Genomic DNA, 20,980 nt, shown 5'->3' with positions numbered 1-20,980 from the left:
CAGCTCGTATTAGCTCAAATCCAGACACAAACACACCTCCTCTTCTTCGTCAGTGCTCTTTCCTGACGGCACATGAGAAGCACCTTTTGTCTCCTCCCCTACAGTAGGAGCATCACCATTAGGAGCCTGGGTTCCTTGTTCTGCTTCCCACTCCTGCAACACCTCCTCTAAGTTAAACCGGCGCCTGTAGTTTACAAAGAAGTTCTTCACTTGGCCAACAGTCTTGTTGCCAATTACATCTGCAATAGCTTGAAAATCTTTACCATATTTGCGGACACCTGGAAGGCAAAGTAAATAATACACCTGTGAAGGATCGGTAAGGAGAGCTGTGGGCCCCACACATCATGCACACACAGTATACCAGCAATGAACCCTTGCTGATCAATTCTGACAGAGCTAAGACATCACTCAGGGTCACAGATGACAACTGTCAATTATGTCATTTCCAGGAGCCAGCCACTTGCCTTCAACTGAACTCTGAAACTTACCATGTTTACACACTCAGTTCTTTTCGCCAATCCTCTCCTGAACTCTCAAATACAGTTCACTTATTAAAAAGCATTGAATTCTTTGTCCCCTCCTCAATTCTACTCATTTATTTCCCTAGCAGCCAGTCACCTAAATTTGAGCAACACCGTTTGTAACCAAAATGGGATGGAAGGAGCTCTTTCACCCCCCTCAATGGACTGAGTGAGCCTTCCGGTTCCCCCATTACCAAAAGCAATGGGAACTTCACCGGGATCTCCTGCCTATCCCACCCAACAAATAAAAATTATTAAAATGTAAAAGCAGAATTATCTCAGTCTGATGGATTAAAGAAAGGGAAGACATTTTTGTCAACTGGATTTTAACCCATCTACTAGTTCTAAAGACTGTGCAAGGACTCCTAGCTCTGAAACTATTTTCATCAGCTCTACCTTAATTTAAGAAGGGCAGATACTGCTACCTAAGAGCTCACTGCTCACCAAGGAAGTTTCGTTATAACAGGATAGCAGCTGCCTAATGAAGCCCACAGTGCTGCAGAAGTCACCACAGCTGAAAACCTGCTAAGCTGAAGTCTAAAGGAAACTGGAAACTCAAGGACTCATTTTTAGAAGCAGATGTCCCCAGCTCAAATAGAAAAGCCAAACAATTTTGATTTTATACTTGATAGCCTGTTTTTTATTTTGTTTTGTTTTTTTTTTTGTCTTTTTTTAGACAGGGTCTCCCTGATGCCCCAGCTGTCCTGGAACTCACTATGTAGACCAGGCTGGCCTCGAACTCCCTGCCTCTGCCCCCCAAGTACTGGGATGAAAGGCGTGCACCACTTGTTTTTAATATCAGAAAATAATCTTTCATGAAAGAGACGAGCAAAAGAGGCAAAAGAAGCGGCTTAAACTGAACTTTATGTGATCAGAGACGAGGGTGAGACAGGGCTGTGAGCAGCCAGAGGAAAGGCCGCGTGACCACTGACATTCACACCAAATTCCTACAAATGCCATCGTCATAAAATGACTCTGCTTTTAAACACTATTCGCATTTTGAACTGAGATTCTGGGAACAAGCATCTCCAGCTACACTCATCTAGTTGGCTTGACGTGGGGGAGCGAGTTCCATACCTTTAGAGCGTTTGGATGAGAAGTCTGATATTAGCTTGGTCTGTAAGCTGTGGTCATCACTTGCTCTGTTCTGAGGAAAGACACCCATGATAACAAGGAACTATGGACTTTATTTATTTATGTAGTTTTATTTTTTGGTCTTTTTGAGACAGAGTCTCCCTGTAGCCCCAAATGGCCTAGAACTCACTATGCAGACCAGCCTGGCCTCGAACTCACAGAGATCCACCTGCCTCTGCCTCCTAAGTGCTGGGGCCCGGCAGATGGACGTCATTTGTAATGTTTCATCAGCATAAATAAGTGTATGTTCTCTTATAAATCTTAATCTAATGGTGACTAAGTAACACTGAGGTTTATTTGGTAATAAAAAACCCAGGTTACTCCATAATAATAATTATTGTTAATGTTCAAGTAGTTCTCCATTACTTATCCTTTAAAAAGTAGCAGCTTTTAAAAGAATTTCTGTCTCATTTCTAGACACACATTTAGGACAGTTGCAGTAAAGAGTAACAGCTGACTAGAACCCAGACACAGTGCTCCCTCAGAGAGAGACGGTTACTTTCAAGGGATACTGGCCTAGAACGAACTAGGCCAGGCTGGCCCCGTCTCTTTCTGCTTACCTCTGCCCTTCCCAGTGCTTGGGTTAAAGGCAAGATTCAGCACGTCAGGCTTAATTTACATTCTCAGGACACCAAGCCTGAATACACAAGTTTATAAACAAGGTTTAGATCTCTTGTATTCCTAGCAAGAAGTAACATTAAGACTAACTCTGACTCCAAGTCTTAAGACTTGCACAGGAGAATGTCTGGGGACACTGACTTGACACATTGGGCCTTAATACAGATGACAGGGTATATGGGTTCATTGGGGGGGCTGTGGGAGCATGCTGGTGGGGACGGGGGTATAAAGATGATTGAGATTCTTTGAGATATTCTGTACAAAATACACAAAAATTCAATAAAAACAAATGAAAAAATAAAGATCTTATGATCCTCAGTACCTGTAAGTTTTGCAAAATATATTCCAAAAATTGCAAAAGAAGTTCTAAAGGCCTGAGTCTGGTTCTGTCCCTCTGACAGCTCACTCTTGGATCTCCCCTGCTTCAACAGGCCTGACCTTGGTACCAAATATGCTCATGGCTGCAGCATTACAGACCCTAAGTTGAAAGCTGCCCCCATGAGAGGTCCAGTGTTCTGGCTTTGGGGTGTCAGACACTGTTCCCACTTGGCTTTTTTGTTAACTCAGGTGAGGCTGTCCAGGCAGCTGACCTCTGTGGTTTGGATGACCATCCCAATCAGTGTCCTGAGAACAAGTGTCCTCAGATATGGATCTCCTAAGCCTACAAGACAGGCAGTGCCTGTCACAGCTCGAGCTCCTTAGGAGGAGTCTGCTCTGGACTGGGGTGGTCTGATCTGAATGCACCAATGTGTTCCGATAAACTCCACTGCGATGTGGAAAAGCCCGGGGAAGCAGCACCAGTCAGCACCAAGTTCATACAGCGTGCTCAGGAGACACGTTTTTTTCTTTAGCGTAGGCTTAATTTTTGTGTTCCTCCTTAGACCACTCTGCATACATGGTGGACCTCAGAGTCATTCCACCTTTTTGTTTTTTTTTTTTTGAGACAGGGTCTCCATCCTGGAACACAGTAGGCTAGGCTGGCCAAAGAGCCCTCGGGATCCACCAGTGCTGTGCTGTCACTAGTGACAGGATTACAAATGCAGGCCCCACCACACCTGGCTTTCTTACATGGGTTCTGGGGACTGAACTCAAGCCTCTGTGCCTTGCACTTTACTGACTGAGCCACCTCCCAGCCAATGGTGGGCTGCTTCATCACCTCTGTATGCCTCCAATGGGACTGCTCAACAGTTGAGAAAATGGAATCTTCATTTTAAAAAGAAAGCTTTTTAAGATTAGCATACAAAGTAACTGGTTTCCTCACAACTACCTGGAAGATGAACTACCTAGAAGATACAACCACTTAGAAGGTGGTCAGCAACTCTGCAAACTCCAGTGAGATGCCAAATGATTTGCTGGTATTGCTCCTGGAGAAGGATCCTGCTTAGGGAATCTGTGGACAGCTAGGCATAGTGATGGGGAACCAGTGACCTAGACGTAAGAGAGCAGAGCCACGTGAGTTCCAATCTGGGGTCGCAGCACTTATAATAAATAAGGCAATTCTCAGCAAGGGTTAGGTTCATCTCTCTGTTGCTACATAAAAGGCACAACTGAACCTCTAGTGCAAGAGGTCAGCTTTCAGGGGTTGTGGAGAAAGTATCTGGAGAACCCTGGATGAGGCCAAATTGTGGATTTCTCAGGGGAGAACTTGGTTTTGGCCAGGTTTCTAAACTTCCTATATTTGTGCAAGTAATTCCTTTTGTCGAATTCTTCAACTTTTGTTCGGGAATTTAGAAAAATGTAAGTGATTAGGAGATTCTGTTACCACTGCACTTCCCCGGGGGCCCACACTCTCCATCAGCATTCTGTGCTACCTGACATCACTACGCCTACACATATGTATTCAAGCATTTCCTGCTTACACTTTTGTGGAGGAAACTTATTAGTGGTAGGGACTGTGTAGCCACCACCTCCATTCCCCCAGATTCCGTCAGCGCTGTCTGTCTGTCTACACTTTAGGAGCGCTTCGATGGACATGAATTCAGAATTTTCCTTTTTAGCCAGAAAGCACAGCATGGAGGGGGAACACTGACAGCTGCTTTTGATATGTTTAAAGGGTATTTTTAAAATCTCATTTTGTACCACAAAACAACAGAAAGCAAAGCATTAACAGCAGCGATGAGGCACTTATATGCAATTTCAGGGACTTTTTCCTGCTTCCTTTTTCTTTGTTTTTTTGAGACAGAGTCTCTCTGTAGCCCCAGCTGGCCTGGAACTCACTATGTAGACCAGGCTGGCCTTGAATTCACAGAGATCTGCCTGCCTCTGCCATGACCTGCTTCTTTCAACAAAATTTCTTTTAAAAAATATTTATTTATTTGTTTTATGTGTACAAGTATATTGCCTGAATGTGTTTAAGTGCAAATGTGTTGTGCAATGGCTGTGGAGAGCAGTAGAGGGCGCCAGGTCCCCTGGGACTGGAATTACAGGCTGTTTTTAGCCACCATGTGGGTGCTGGGAACTGAACCTGGGTCCTCTGCAAGAGCAGCCAGTGCTCTAACTCAGCCATCTCTTCAGCCCCTCTACAAAATTTCTTAAAAGGGAGCTATATCCTTAATATAATTGGAGTATGTTTTAAAAATGTATTTTTGAAACAGTAAGAGCACACTGACACCTGGAAACATGGAGAATGCAGCTCTTTTCAATCACCAAGATACACACTTGAAATCTGAATCACTCCTCTCTAGCCTCTTCCAAACTCTGTTGGAGTGATCAGAATGCAGGGTGAGGGCTCGGCCCAGACTGCACACTTCCTTCAGGGCATGCTGCTTCTCCTCTGCCCCCCTCCCCCAACTCTAGGCTCTTCCATGCCGCCAGTTCAGTTCCCAAAACAAAGCAAACTGTGAACTGCTTTTGGAAGAAAGTGCCTGGGGGGCTGACAGCTACATCCAATCACAGCAGAAAGAATACTTTAAAGCAAAGAGTATCTCTAGGACAAAGGCGAGAGCTTCCTAGCCTTTCCATTAGGCAAGCACTGGATTTTCCTTTTCTTCAATGGTCAAAATGACTGTCCTCTACTTTATGAATCATTCTAGTTTTGTCTAGTTTTCATAGCTAGCTAGGCAATTTCTAGACTTTCAACTTAATCTCTCTTTAAAAAATCAAGTATTGAACTAGAAGAAGAAAGTGATGTCTCAGCAGGCTCAAGCACCTGAACACGCTGTCATTCCTGCGTTATATGAGACGGCAGGCGGAGCGAAAGTCAAACTCAAGATGCCATTTGACAAAACTGGATAAACTTCAGTTTCGCCTAAAAGCAGAGAGATTTCAACTGGACAGCCTATTTTTTTTCCAGCACTAATTACTAGGATGTGAATATATTTTGGGGGCAAACACTGTTGCCAGCCTCTCCCCATACACTCCTTAATGAGTGTCACGCATTAGCATGTCAATGAATGGTCTTCTGATAACAGCTAATAATCTGCTCCATTTACACACAAAAAGACGTTTGTAGAATCAAATTATTTTCTTAACTTTAGCTCAATAAAGGTTTTTATCATATGAATATTTAGCTTAATTTTAGGGTAAAACAAAGTATAGTATTTTTAAAGATATAATAAAACTACAAACAGGGATAAAACTTTACCATTAATACAAACATGGAAGACCAGGGTGGCCTCAACACTGGCAAACAAGTTATATAGAAAGTTTAGACTCTTCAGGCTCGAACATGAGGCGGAGACTCAGTGAAGCACCCTGGAAGCACAACTGGAGGCCCCAATCTGGAATCTCGTCGCGTGTCACTGAAATTACAGCAGATCTAGACTGGACACAATAAAGCACGTTCCTGTCAGATCTCAGGATGCTTCTCTGCTCCTCCTTCAAGTAAGGGAGAAAGGAGATGTGCATGGACCACCAGCATTTGTAGTAACAACATGATCAGATGGGAAAGGTGGAGATGACTATTTAAACCCTAGGAAAGAAAACTCTTGATTTTTGCTTGGTTTTTAAATAGATACCACGAAAAGATCTGTGATGGAGTCCTAAATCTCAATAGCAGCATTATGCATTTCTCTAGATCACGGCAATCTAGTCTAACCTAGTCTATTATGAGCAAGACAAACCAAAGCATTTTACAAAGGGTGTCACATCAGAATATATATTAAATATCCTGAACGTAAGTACCACACAAATTAAAACATTTCAATATCAAGCTGTAATTCATTATTGCTTTGAGAAACTGCAGTGACCATTGGAAGATACCAGATAAGGGTTTTATCATAAAGATTAAAGAAGAAAAACACGACTGCCTGATTAGTAACATCTTAATGCTGCTTACTAAGCATGCTGAAATACACTGCAATTATAAGCCTTAACTCAGATACTGGGAACAACACTTCAAGATTTTACTGTTTATACGCTGTTAAGATATTACACAAAGGTGTGGACACATAGGACAAAATGGTGCTTTTCAGCCCTTTCTAACATCACTATTTTAGACTATTTAGCTTAATATCGTTTTATGAAACAACAAAAAGAAAAAACGAAAATAAAATGAGAAAAAAAATTCCAGAGTCTGAAGAACTAAAAATGAGACATTTAACACACTATTTTTTCAAAGTACCTTCAGAGTCCTGAGAGCAAGCACCCCTCCAAGGGTTACTTTCTAAACTGCTCATCGTAATACTGAACATGCCTCAGCATAAAGGAACTGCTTCACTCTAGGATTTTAGTATTTATACGCTACTGCACAAATATAGCTCAAGTCATATACACGGATCTCACCACTGCCCTCCTTGAACGCAGCTTTGTATACCCAGCCCGGCCGGCCGCAGGAGTCAACGGACTCAATGTTTAACAGCACCACACCAAGTGCTGTGCAGGGAAAGCACCACACTTCCCTGGGGGGTGGGGGTGGTCTTCTTCAGAAAATCCTTCCTGAGGTGATTTGTACTGCAGTACAGAATTAACATACTAACTCTAAGCAACCAAACACTGAAAATCATGGTTCAGTCCTTACCAGGCAATACCATAATGGAGGGAGAAAGGCTTTGTATGGACAAAGGAATTCCTGTTCGAACTCTAGGCTAGAACTCTAAGCCACAGTTGTAAATGTTTATGATGCAACAACTGGAAATGGTCATTTTTAAAACTAAGGCAAGGATGAGCATTTGGAAATATTTTAAAACAATGTGTTTAATGTTTCAATGGAGTTCCACTCTCACAGTAGTTACCCTCCATAAAAAGCTATCAATACTCAGCACAAAGGCAGCTCACCAAACAAAATGCAGACCACATTTAAATTATACAATCAGTTCTACAGAGAGTTCATCTTGAGGAATAAAAATACACCCAAAATAAAAATATGCAATTTGCCCTTAAATAACTCAAACAGAAGTTAATATTAATGTTTCCATTTGCCCAGGTATTCATAAGACAAAGTCTTTTGCCGTACAACGCAATAAAGCATTCTTATAAACAGTGCATCCAAGTGTGCTATTATACTTTCATGTCTCTGAAATCTCTTAAAAGCGTTCAGTGGTATATCTCTTAGGTAAGATATGACACACTGAAAATACTTATCAAATGGAGAAACACTTAAAGAGCGATTAGACAAATCAAAACCTTATAGTTCAGGTGCTTAATGAGTCATCGATGTGTGACACAGTGACAAGGACTCTAAGGCCGAGACACAGCCCACGTGGCTGGCTCACGCCCATCAGCCAGTCAGTGTTGAGAACGCACGCTGCGCTACTCAGGACCCTAAATGCACAGACTCAGTTTGTCACATCCAGAAACACAACACACAATTCCTGCACCAGGACTTTGTGGTGAACACAGAGTCCTTTCTTGGTCCATTTCTAAAGGAAGGGAACAACTGGAAGTCACCTTTCATGACAAGTTAGATAATGATTAACAACAATAACTGCTTATCTTTAGTATACCTTGCACTGCTAGAAGCTGCTCCTCTGTGGTCCAACGGGCATTAATTTTCTGATTTGACTACAAAATTAAAAAGAAGTTTCCTAATGAGGATATGAAGACAGACATTTTCCAACGTGCTTTTCAAAAACTTTTCACCAAATCATAGACATGAGACACTGATATGCTGACTTGTGGAGATTTCATTTTTAGAAGGATTAACATGTATTTTGTTACCTTTTATCCACATAGAAAGATAATGAAAGGGAAATGTAACCATTTGGGAGACTGAACACCACTGATATTTAAGAGATATTAACCCTGATATTAGAACTTTATGGCACTCACCCATTTTCTGATATTAATATTCCTATCACACAATGCACATGCTGATTATAGCCTAGGTTAACATTTAAGAGACTTCATTTTCTTAGCGAGGCTCTGTGACTCTAACATTGCTTCCTTTCACACTGAATTAAACCCATCCTTTCTCATCCTGCAACGACAGTTGTACAAATTAGTTTAAGAATGGAGGGTAGGACCAAGCCCTAAGTACCCTTTAAATTTCTGAAGCAGAAAATGATCCATCGCTAAGACTTTTTAGCACCAAGACATCTAAATGTCCCTCCCAAATCACTGTTAAATCCCAGTGGTGATGTTACAAGACAAATCCCTAACCAGACCACAGTAGTGCCACCCACCTGACTAGCAAACCAGGGGGCCTTTAGCAGCAGGGAAGGGGTGTGCCAGCTCACAGAGCTTCCAGAAGAAACTGCCAAGGTAAAGCAAGTCGGTGTGATGCCTGGACACGCTGGGCGGATGGAAAGGCAGTGTCCTCTGAGAAGGGGTCAGTCAGCCCTTACCTGTCCAAGTTACACCTCTTTATAAACAAGTTTTCAGAAGAACAAAACAAACGCTCAAAGTCTAAGACACATTTCTTAAGCAGACAAAAGGGAAAAGCTTCTAAAAAAGACCCAAGTGAAGAAGAAAAACCTGTCACAGAAATGACTCAACTCCAGGAGAGTAAAAGGGGATGATGGCCCAGGTGGTGAACAGGAGATAAGCTCAGTTAGGGGACGAGGAGGCAGAGGAATGCCACAGTTCTGAGATGCGCAGAGAAGCAGTGACAAGGGTCAGCCCTGGTCTGCAGGGCTGTGATTCCAGCGACCTGGGAGGCTGAGGCAGGAGCATCACACGTTCCAGGCAATGAGCTATGGAGTTCAAGGACAGCCTGGACTACTTAGTGAGACTCTATCTCAAACAAAAAGTAAGGGCTGGAGATACAGTTCAGTGAGTCAATTCCCAGTGACCTCCCCCCCCAGCCAAGTGCTCACCACCAAGTCATTCCCAGTGACCCCCCCCCCCCAGCCAAGTGCTCACCCCCAAGTCATTCCCAGTGACCCCCCCCCCCCAGCCAAGTGCTCACCCCCAAGTCATTCCCAGTGACCCCCCCCCCCCAGCCAAGTGCTCACCCCCAAGTCATTCCCAGTGACCCCCCCCCCCCAGCCAAGTGCTCACCCCCAAGGCATTCCCAGTGGCCCCCCCCCCCCCAGTGCTCACCACCAACTGAAAAAGGAGAGCTTAGAAGAAAAACTGAAAATTCAAGCAGGCATTTCACAAAAAGGATAGCAACACGAAGGAGCTGGAGCTGAGCTGATACGTAGCAATCTGATGCTGCCTTGGCTGTAAAAAGGGAAGGCATTTGCTGCCAACTATTGGAAATTGGCACCAGGACCTGTCCAAAATAGGTTCAAATGTCAGTGACTGGTGAAAATAAAGGGCAACTGTAACTTAATCTGATGTGTAAAACAGAAACATGAAAAACTGGTTTTGTCTTATTTTATTATTATTGTATGTATGATGGGTCTGTGGGTACATGTGTGTCATGCATGTGTGTGGAAGCCAACGACACCTTTGTGAAGTTGGTTCTCTCCTTCTACCTTTATGTGCATCTGGGAATTGAACTCAGGCCACCAAGTTAGCAGGCTTTACCAGCTGAGCCACCCTGGAGGCCCAGGGCAGACTTTAAAGCAGTTAGCAATTTAGTTACCATGCTTTTATTTTTTTGGCAAAGCTTTTCTGATTACAGAATGGAACAGTATCTTTCGCCCTTGAAAGTCACATGGTTATAGAATGGAGCTATTTTTTTAAGGCTTCGGTAATTTTCGTAAGGCCCCTAACCTGCTGCTCAAGGGTTCTTTGTGATGCTCCCGCCCACCCTTTTCCTCAGCTGTTACCCCTGCCCATCTGACCGCCGCCCCGCAGTGACCGGAGCTGTGCTCTGGCACTGAATCAGACTTCATCAAGCTTTGCCTCAGGGCAAAGTTTATCACTTTGGTTTGTACCGCACATGCATTTTATCAACAGCAGTGACAGGTGGGCACGTTGGTGTGACGGCCAGGTCAGAGTTCATCAGAAGACTGTCCATTCTTGTGTGCTAACTTTTGCTTTGCTTTGTGTTGCTTAGTCTAGTGAGACTTCAGACATGAGGATCTAACTACATAAATTGTGATCCTTATCTTACAAGTTGCTCTGAGGATTAACTGTCACTAAATGTGAAGACAGACTTGGGATATAAGCCAAAAAGCACCTAGCAAGCCAGGTCTGGTGGCGCACACCTTTAGTCCCAGCACTCAGGAGGCAGAGGCAGTTAGATCTCTATGAGATCAAAGACAGCCTGGTGTACATAGTGAGCTCCAGGCAGGCTGGGGCTACAGGGAGACTGTCTAAAAAGACACGCAGGCACGCACACACACACAAAGCATCTAGCACAATGCCTGAGCCTGAGCCATTAAATGTTGACGGGTGACTGTTAAGTCTGCAAGGCAGGAGCTTGAGGAAAAAGTATCGTGAAAAAGAATAAATACAAAGTGAAAGAGACACAACGTGCACTGTAAGAGCAGGCATTCCACGTGCAGAGCATCCTGGTCGGTGTGGAAAGAAGGGGCAAGTTCATACGGAAACTGCAGAGTTAAAGTCTGATAAAGACCATTTATCACAGGAGGGCAATTAGAACAAGGCTGGTAAGCATGCACCAGGCTTAATAAGCAATAGTTGCGTTCGGGGACTGAGGCGTGCAATGGGGTAGGACTTTAACCAGAGTAAGACTTTAAGTCTGGGAAGCTGGGAGAGGGGTGGTGCCGCTAAGAAGCTGACATCAGGGAAAGCTGATCTGGGAGATGTGTAAAATAAAGCTCAGATTAATTTAATTTGGGATATACTGAAACGAAAAATTAGGGTACACAGGGAGAGTTTTCAGGTTCCACTTGGGCTAAAACAGAACATTCATTTTTTCAAAGCATTTTTGAAGGGTTTGAGAAATATGTTTATAACAATGGAGTCATTCATACCTTACTTAAATGTGAAGTTCTTATACCGGGCTACAACTTTTTGTTGTTGGTTTTGTTTTGTGGAGACAGGGTCTTTGTCTAGTCACAGCTGGCCTGGAACTCACTATGGAGATCAGGCTGGTCTCCATCTCCCAGAGATCTGTCTGCCTCTGTCTCAGGAGTGCTGAGATTAAAGACGTGCACCACCAGGCTCACCGCCCCCACCTCCCACAATCCTGTCTCAAAAAAAAACAAAAAAAAAAAAAACAAAAAGCAAACCTAAACAGACTACAACAACCTTTTTAAAAAGTGTGGTGTGCTCCATCCCAAATTACTCTTGAAATGTCCTTGGCATGGACACATACACTGTGTCTTAACTCATCCAATCCGACACCAGAATAGAGCACTAGTTTTGTTCTAATTGTTAGGCTGAACCCCGAATGAGGTTGTTGAATCGATTCAGATTAGAGTTGCATAAAAAATATGTATCCTTTTAAACAACACGAATCTCCCAGTTCAAAGCGCTGTACAGGAGTCATGTGAAAGTTAAACGTGACTGAAGGAACTGGACTCAGCTCTCAGATCATGGCTGTTCAGTCAATAAACACAGCTCAGCAGGAACTGCCGACATGGGCAGACTGCTCCACCACAAGCTCACGCTCTCCACCCTCTTAACTGGCTGAACATGTATTCTTTGCATTTGTGTCTCAGTGTAGACTATTCTGTCCTGGCCCTTTCTTATGACTCTACAGCAGCCTTTCCGCATCTCACCAGATGTCCACTCCTCTCTGCACCTGCTTCTTAAGCAGCAAGGCGATTCCAAGATCTGCTCTACAGCCCTGAATCCCAACAGCAGTTCACATGATAAAGAACCCGAAGGGCTCAGGGAACACCTGCCGACAGGTTTTACTGCTCCCCACTTGACCTGATTTTGAATGTGCCATCCCAAACTACAACACTGTCCCCTCGGCTCTCGGCCTGGAATGCCCTGCTCTCAACTCTGCACGTGCACAAATCCATTTACCCTTCGCCTGGGCAGAAGCACTCTCCCCCATTAGGGAGCCTTCCCTGATTATCCAGTCAGGCGAGTCATGTTCAACTGCTTTCCTATGCACCTTGTTTATACATCTGTAACTTCCACCAGTTTGTCATTTAGCATCTAGACCATGTTTTGTTTTTTAAAAAGCAGGTGGGAATCCCCTCATCTTTCTGTGCCTTCCTTCCCTCCGCTCCCCAGTGCCCACCACTGTGCCCTCCATGACAAAGCTGACTAAGAAATACTCGTGGGAGTGAATGTACTTTCTTACAATAAAACCAAACTAACAAGACCCCTTAGTAACGTGTGAAGTACGTCATTTAACGGCATATTATGATTCCAAAGGTTAGTAACATTTTTGATTAGGTGAAGTCTAATTCAAATGTAAAAGGAAGACCTTTCAGTGTCTTTTGTGTGACATAATCTAGTATTTCAAAATGCGTTCAAGTTGCTTGTCTGAAAGCAATGAGATGATGATGAATTCATACATCCTGGAGACTTTCTAGATTTCAAGTTATGTGAGTTCAACAAATCACCCCAAAGCAGTAGCACTCAAACCTCAGTGGATGTGGATCAGAATGCTAAGATTTTGGTTTTTATCTTAGCCATGGTTCTTATAAAATAATATATGTTTGATGATTTCTAGCTCTAGCCCAGTAACTGACTTAAAATGTCAGACTCTGCCTAACGATTTAGCTGTTCTGTAAAAACTTCCACAAGTTAAATAGTAGTACAGTACATACTGATCAGTCAGGACTAAGTCAGAACACAACAGAGGTCTAGGAGTTACTGCTTGTGTGAGCTTCCCCAAGTCAGTCAGCTTTTCTGAGTCCAGTTTCCTCATGTACAGTAACAGACCTGCGTTGGTTGCCTCATGGTGTATGTGACGATCACAGAGGTGGCGCTGAAGACAAAATGTTTACAGCACTTTGACATCTTTACGTCACGTTAATGAGACCATCCTGAATTTTATGAAAAATTCAAGGTTAAAATGAACTTTTCCTTGAAAATTGGCACTTTATAAATTATCTGGGCCTATTGTTTTCATTTTTTAAAAATATTTTAGTATTTTTATTTTATGTGTATGAGTGTATTGCCTGCATGTATGTAAGTGCACCCAAGTCATGCAACCCCCAAGGTCAGAATTGAGCACTGGCTCCCCTAGAACTGGAGTTATAGACAGTTGTTAACCGTCATGTGGGTGCTGGGAATGGAACCCGGGTCCTCTGCAAGAGCAGCCAGTGCTCTAACCACTGAGCATCTCTCCAGTCCCTATTGGCCTGTGGTTTTCTTATGAGAGAAAAATGTTAATTATCTTTCATTTTATTTAATGATTATAAAACACTGAGCCCCACCCCACGCCAATCGTTTTGAGACAGGGTCTCCCTGTAGCTACAGCTGGCCGGGAACTTGCTATGCAGACCAGGCTGACCTCAATCTCACAGAGATCTGCCTGACTCTGCCTCCTGAGTACTGGGAGTTCCCTTTTTCCCCCAGCAAAATTTTGGTAAAACATTTCCTAGGACATTCTTTATTTGGTCTAAATTCTCGAACTTTTACACAAGGTTATTCCCACTGGCCTCATGTTTTTCTTCATACTTGTTTTTTACTTTTACTTATCTACATGTATGTGGGGAAGAGGGGAATATGTACTGAAGCGCACGTGTGGAAGGGAAAAGACAACTTTTGGGAGCTGGTCTTCTCTTCACTAGGCAGGGGATCAGCCCAGGCTGTCAGGCATGGCAGCAGTGCCCTTTCCCTGAGGTCTCTCATGGACACCATAGTGCTTTTTAATACCTGCTGTACTTAGTTTTTAAATTATGAAATTGCTGGCATTTGAAAATTTTGCTTTATACTTAATGTATGAAAAATTAAAATAACTAAATCAAAATTCAAAATGATTTTTTTTGCAATAATATAGCAAAATGAAGTAATTTTTATATATTACACCTTCCTTAATTAATCGTCATTAGAATCTTTGTCTGTTTACTTTGGGGCTTGGAATCAGATATTTGTCTATGCATTTTCCCAATATTTTCCATACCTAATCTTGAAAGAGATTATTAAATACAAAGAAAAACAACTTTTTTCGTAACAGATCCTGCGTTCTAAGAGATTGATACAGACGAAGAGGAGGATGCAGGGAACCCTGTCTCTGCAACAGCACACTGTCATCCCATATTCCATCTGTAGGGATCTCAATCAGTCTGTACGATTCAGAAGGGTTTTGATAAAAAGGTCCCATTGAGAATATGTATGTGTGTGTGTATACACACATAAAGGCCAATTCAGGGTATAAATTATAACCTGGAAGTCTTAAAAGAAGATTTTATAGCAGAAACTTCTGTAAAGACTTGATTTGACCTTACGAAAATTACCAAGAACAAATCTGAGTCTTATCTAAAACATACCTAAGGCTGAAACAATGACCACTACACATGTGACCTTTATATGTGACCTTTCTACATGAGGTTTTATATTTTCAGGGACGGAGCACAAGAACAGACACACAGCAAAATCCTCATTGAAGTTTGAGCCAGAAGACAATTAGAATTTTGTTTAAGAGAAACTCCCTTTCCTGTGATTTATTCTTGCTGTGTTACCAGCTCACACAAGCAGAAGAGGGCTGTGTGCACACCGCTGACCGAGGCACGTCGCAGCTTCCCACTGACATGCACTGTGCGGCTCTCACTGCCACTCTCCTATGCATTTACTTTATGAATTGCTAAGGGCAGGGGAAAATGATTGAATTTAAATATGAAAGGGTAACCGATCCTCAAGATCAACCATGTAAATGAAAAATGACATGATAAATTATCCACACTGTGAGACCTTCAAAATACTAACACCACATGTGACAAAATGGTACCTGTGCAGGGGAACTCAAAGAACAAGGCTGCTGAGCACACGCGCTCTCAGTGTCATACCTCAGGAGGTTTGAATTCTTCAATTCCACCTTCCATTTTCTGTTTAAGTGCACTGTTTACTTGCTTAGCATTCTGAACCTTCAACAAAATAACCCAAAATGTGAATCAGATCATGTACTTCAGTAAACTTTTATGGTACTCAATAAATGAAACACTATATATCAAAACCATCTTCAATTTTAGCTCAGGAGAACAGACATGGTTATCACACATAAGGTGTGATATGAGATAATTCAAGTAACACAAATATCAAGTAATGTAGAGAGATTAATAGACTTTGAATAAAGCAATAACGCAAATCATTGTTTTGGTGTATGGAGTGGGCAGTGCTGGGATCTGAACCCAGGCCTTCATTTGTGGTAGGCAGGCATGCTGTACCACTGAGCCATATACCGTCCTAAATCAGCCCTTAAACACCATTGGTAACTAGCACACAAAGGTATTAAACTATCAATATTTCTCAATACCATAAAAAATGGCAAATGTTTCAATAACAAGAGTAATAGCAACTAACAGTTACTAGGTACAAAACATTCCTGACACTCAATACATTAAAAATAAAAACCCAGCCAGGCGTGGTAGTGTATGCTTTTAATCCTAGCACTTGGGAGGTAGAGGCATGCAGATCTCTGTGAGTTCGATGCCAGCTTGGTCTCCACTAGTGATTCCAGGCCAGTTGCGGTACAGGGGAGACCTTATCTCAAAAAGACCAAAAATAAATAAAACCCCTCAATTCTCACAATTACCCCATGAGGTAAATACAATTAGTTCTGCTATAACACAACATGTATATCCCTCTTTTTAAAAGATATTTTATTATTTTATTTTATGTATGAGTGTACTCCTTGCATGTGTAGCTGCACCCATGTTGTGCATGACCACAGGGGTCAAAAGAGGCATTGGATCCCCTGGAACTTGAGTTACAGATGGTTGTTAGCTGCCATGTGGGTGCTGGGATTCGAACCCGGGCCCTCTGGAAGAGCAGCCAGTGCTCTTAACTGCTAAGACATCTTTCCAGCTTCTTTCACAACATGCATTTTTCTTTTTTAGGTCTTTTTGAGACAGGGTCTCCCTGTAGCCCCAGCTGGCCTGGAACTTACGATGTAGACCAGGCTGGCTTCGAACTCACAGAAATCTGCCTACCTCCGCTGGGACTAAAGGCGTGCACCATCATGCCCAGCCACAACACGCACATCCTTAAAAATCATTACACTATGCAAAATCTTCAACAGAAAATCTAAGTCTTATGGGGAAAAGGAAAAAGGAGGTCTGGACAGAACAGTGACAAAGACAGGAGTGTAGCTGGGCATGGTGGTGTATGCCTTTAGTCCCAGCAGAAGCAGGTGAACTCTGTGAGATGGAGGCCAGCCTGGTCTACATAGGGAGTGCCACGCCAGTTGTGGCTACAGGGAGACCCTATCTCAAAAAGGCCAAAAAAGTCAGGAATCTAACAAATGGGAGCACTGGCTGCTCTTGCTGAGGATCCAGGTTCAGCTCTCAGCACCCACCTGGTGGCTAACAGCCATCTCTAACTCCTATTCCAAGGTCTCAGCAGGCAAAACATTCATACACGTAAACTAAAAATGAATAAATAAAAAGTACGCTACAATAAAGATGGCACTTAAGGGGCTGGAGAGAGGACACTTACTGTTCTTCCAGAGGATCAGGGTTCGATTCCCAGCACCCACACAATGGCTAACACCTGTCCTTAACTCCAGTTCCCGGGGATCCAACGCCCCCTTCTGTCCTCTGAAGGCATGAGGAACACACATGGTATACTTACATACATGCAGGCAAAACACCACTCATACTCAAAAAATAAAACCCTTAAAATACTGTGAGTGTAGGAGGGTTATTGTAGCCTAAGTTACGTCAGGTGTGTGAAGTCTGTAACTTAGAATGAACCAATATAGCTCTGTGTGGCCAACCAGATCGTTTTTCACTGACAAAAATTGTGTTTCAGTGAACACAAAATTCATGCTATGCTCAAACTGCTCCCAGTGTATGAATGCAAGGGAACAGATGCATGTTTCAGACAGGAGTGGAGGAGAGCTGCCTGCTATGTACAGAAGGCAGAGCAGGGCACACAGGTGAGCACAAAGCGTGGGTACAGTCTAACCTCCTCTCCACTAGCATTACCACTAGGCTTCATTTCGAACACGCAATGTGCGAAGTGCCTGTTCACTCTCCCCCGACCCCGCTGACTGGGTTTCTCCTCTACGTGGACAACAAAATATTAGGTTGTTCATGAATTTTTTCCACTAGACTATCTGGAATAAATATAGGGTGCTGGGGGCTAAGTTGCTTGGCCATATTAGAAAGCTACACAGAGGAACAGGTGGTCAGGGGGCTACTCCAGGGGGGACAACCCCTAAACCGGGTCTCAAAGTGTGCAGCAGACAAGGTTGAGGAGACAGAATGCGTTCCAGGTAGAAGTGCCCCCGGAAGAAAGGATGGGTCCGGGCAAAGAAACAGGCCACATGGCAGGCCACGAATTTGAATTGTGACTCAAGATGGGAAAAAACTGAAAGGATTTTATTTTTATGTGTATGAGTGTTATACCTGTGTGTGTCTAAGTGCATCCATGTGGTGCAATGCCCATGGAGGACAGGAGACAGAACTGGAACCGGAGTTACAGACAGTTGTTAGCCACCATGTGGGTGCTGGGATTCAAAATGAAATGAAGGATGAAAAGAGGCCAGAAACCTAAAACAATCGCTGAGCTCTGTCAGCCACGGCTGTGCGTGCTCATCCTTCGTCACCTGCTTCCTCCAGACACTGTCATTCTTACCTCTAGAGACAGACTGAGAAGTTCAACAGTCCCCAAAATCAGAAGGGGAAGAAGAGCTGCAGTCAAGGTTAGAACTTACAAGCTCACTGACGAGGTCTCTGTTGTTGTACTAAGTTCATTCTGCCCGCATTCTTCACTGCAGTTATTAATAGCAGAACCTAACAGCTGGCTTTCACAATCCTCCAGGGTCTACATACTAGGAGCTTGGCATTATAGAGCCATCTGATGACGTTCTTACAAATCCGTAACTACAGCCATGATGACTGCAGCAATAACTACCCACAAGATTTAAAACGTGCTAAGCACAGCTAAACAGTCTACACACACCACTGTGAACAGTCTACATGCACTGCTATAAAGTCTACAAGCACCGCTGTGAACAGTCTCCAATAACCTGCAAGAGCAGTGCGACTGTCATCCCTAATTTCACAGAGAAACCGAAGCTTAGTGAGGTTATAGAACTTGTCTAAAATCACAGAGCTGACAGGCCAACAGGCAGCCGTACCTAGACTAGGCAGGGGAAGTTCGTAAGATACACATGTGAAGCTTTGAAGAATGACACCGAGGGCTGGAGAGATGCTCAGTGTAGGAGCTTAGGCCGCTCTTGCAGAGCACCAGGTTTGATTCCCAGCACCCTCATGGCGGATAGCGACCATGTGTAACACCACTTCCAGGGGATCAGACGCCCTCTCCCCGATCTCTGCAGGCATTACACAACACAGGTGCACTTACATCATACTCGCAGGCAATACACTCATACACATAAAATAAAAATAATAAAAGAACGCCCCGGAGCTACAGATGCGCAGAATATTTCGCCACCACCAGGCCCCGGGGCAGGAGGGGAATAGAACATTTATAAAAGGAAATCTGCAGAGAACAAAGTTCTATCCAGATGAAAGCAGGCGAGTGGACAGAATTATTAAAGGTGTCATTTAAACAAAATACCTGGCGTTTTAGAGAGATCAGCTCCATGTCCAGCTGCCTCAAGATGGTGTTGGCTGCGTTGGGACTACAGGAAACAGCTACCACGTCTTCCTGGGTTAAATACATGCCCTTAGGAGGACGGCATTTGGAGCGCTGGGAGTGGGAGCGGTGCTGCAGGCTCTGGTACTCTCTCCGCCCCAGGCCAATCTTGCTAGTTTGGACAGGCTGCTCAGCGCTGCCCTAGGAGGATAAAGACAGAGTAGCAGGCCTCTGGTTATCATAAATGTAGAGAGACTAAACAATCTATTCCAAACAGAAAAATCTACACTGCAAAATATTAACTGACATGGTCATACACAAGTCCAAATAAGTCACACATAATTGGGCAGGGGTGTAATAAATTGTAGTTTTGATTAATTCTATCAAATGTTAGTTTCTAGGTCCTGAGGACTATGAACACAGGGGAAAAAAATGTGACATTGTAAATGATTCTTATTTGCTTAATAAACAGCAGAGAAACAATCCCCCAACTAAATTCTACATACAAAGGTCTGTGAAAAGAAGAAAAGACAAAAAAGGAATCGCAGGTGGTGCGTTAGGCAGCAGATAAAAAGAAAACCTTGGTCACATCCTCACTTGCAGCTTCAGAGGACCCTGTGCCTCTACAGGTCAGAACGAGCGCAGACTAAGTTTAACTTTGACACCATCAGATGTGTACATTTGACTTGTGTCAATTTATACCTCAGAAGAGTTAGGAAAGCTGCTCTAATAACGACCATGAGCATTTACATAGTATCTCACTAATACTTAGATATTCTTCAAACCAAAGCCTACAATGCCATTCTGTGCATCTGAGAGGAATCCACCGAAGTCTGAAGCTGGTTTTACTGAAAACATTTAGTAACTCCACTGTTTGGGAAATGGAGCTAAATCCATACACCAACTGTACAGTGAATATAATTCATTTTACTGCTCGAAATTCAAAGCAATGTAAGGCAAATGTGATGTTCAGAGAAATGCCCCCTATAATCTCTGGGTCAAGTGCTCTCCCAAGCTGGCAGTGAGCTGCGAGCGTCCAGAGGGAATAGCAGCTGTGCAGGGGCCCAACTGGCCTGAAGCCCCAGGCTTCAGTGAGCGGCAATGCCGGGCCACAGAGACATGGCAGCAAGCTGGAAGGCGCTGACCATGTCAAGTAGAAAGAAGAGCCCTGCTCTGCCCAAGAAGCGGAGGACTAAGGGCAGCTGTGCCTGTGTCCTTGGCTGGGTAGAAAGAATTCCGAAAGGTTCGACAATTCCTCAACCACAGACCTGCCTACAGACAGGTTTGAGGTTGAATTTATATGATTTTTGCAGCCTGAAAAGTCCCAAATAAAAAGCGTAAAGTGTCTCAGATTGGCAGTGCAACATTTAGCAGAGGCCAATGCAGAGGCTATCTGGAAGAATGCACTTCAAACTTGGGTCCTACAAGTGTGCTCATGAACTTCCAAAGGATATTCTTCAGGAGAGGAGGGAAGTCTTTTCAAAGAAAGGACAAGAATCAAGGAAAAATGGTGACCAGATGAACAGACACTGAGCATGTAGGCACATCTAGACAAACTCTAGCTCTAAGTTTGAGAGTCAGGTTAAGATAGGACGCAGCACGGATCAGTGGGGCTGGAGGCAAAGCATTCTTCTAGAAAGTCATTCGAAATGCCAACAGTGGACCGTAAAATATGGAGGATACACTCTCCTGAGTACACAAGCAGGGGAAACAGGAACAGCCCATATTAATAGGGAAATAACAGACTATGTACTTCTCCAGAAAGGAAAGGAAGCCAGAATGCTGGAAAACACAAACAC

General features: G+C 43.5%; 1 protein-coding gene across 3 annotated transcripts in view; it reads right to left on the bottom strand.

The window, feature by feature from the left end:
• Rcor3 (REST corepressor 3) overlaps nucleotides 1-20,980 on the bottom strand; it is a 39,488-nt gene that overhangs the window by 2,991 nt on the left and 15,517 nt on the right. The window contains exons 8-11 of one of the 3 annotated variants that reach the window (XM_008824813.3): nucleotides 19,164-19,382; nucleotides 15,425-15,502; nucleotides 8,156-8,213; nucleotides 37-278 (exon numbers count right to left, since the gene is read on the bottom strand). In XM_008824813.3, the coding sequence (XP_008823035.1) occupies nucleotides 37-278; nucleotides 8,156-8,213; nucleotides 15,425-15,502; nucleotides 19,164-19,382 (597 nt within the window). The remainder of the gene's footprint in view (nucleotides 1-36; nucleotides 279-8,155; nucleotides 8,214-15,424; nucleotides 15,503-19,163; nucleotides 19,383-20,980) is intronic. The other 2 variants (XM_017796042.2, XM_017796041.2) reach the window with 2 other exon arrangements.

The sequence above is a fragment of the Nannospalax galili genome, unplaced genomic scaffold, assembly GCF_000622305.1.
Source record: "Nannospalax galili isolate Female #2095 unplaced genomic scaffold, S.galili_v1.0 scaffold648, whole genome shotgun sequence".
Lineage (NCBI taxonomy): Eukaryota > Metazoa > Chordata > Mammalia > Rodentia > Spalacidae > Nannospalax > Nannospalax galili.
The sequence above is the reverse complement of the archived record's forward strand: the minus strand, read 5'-3'. Positions and strand labels throughout refer to the sequence as shown.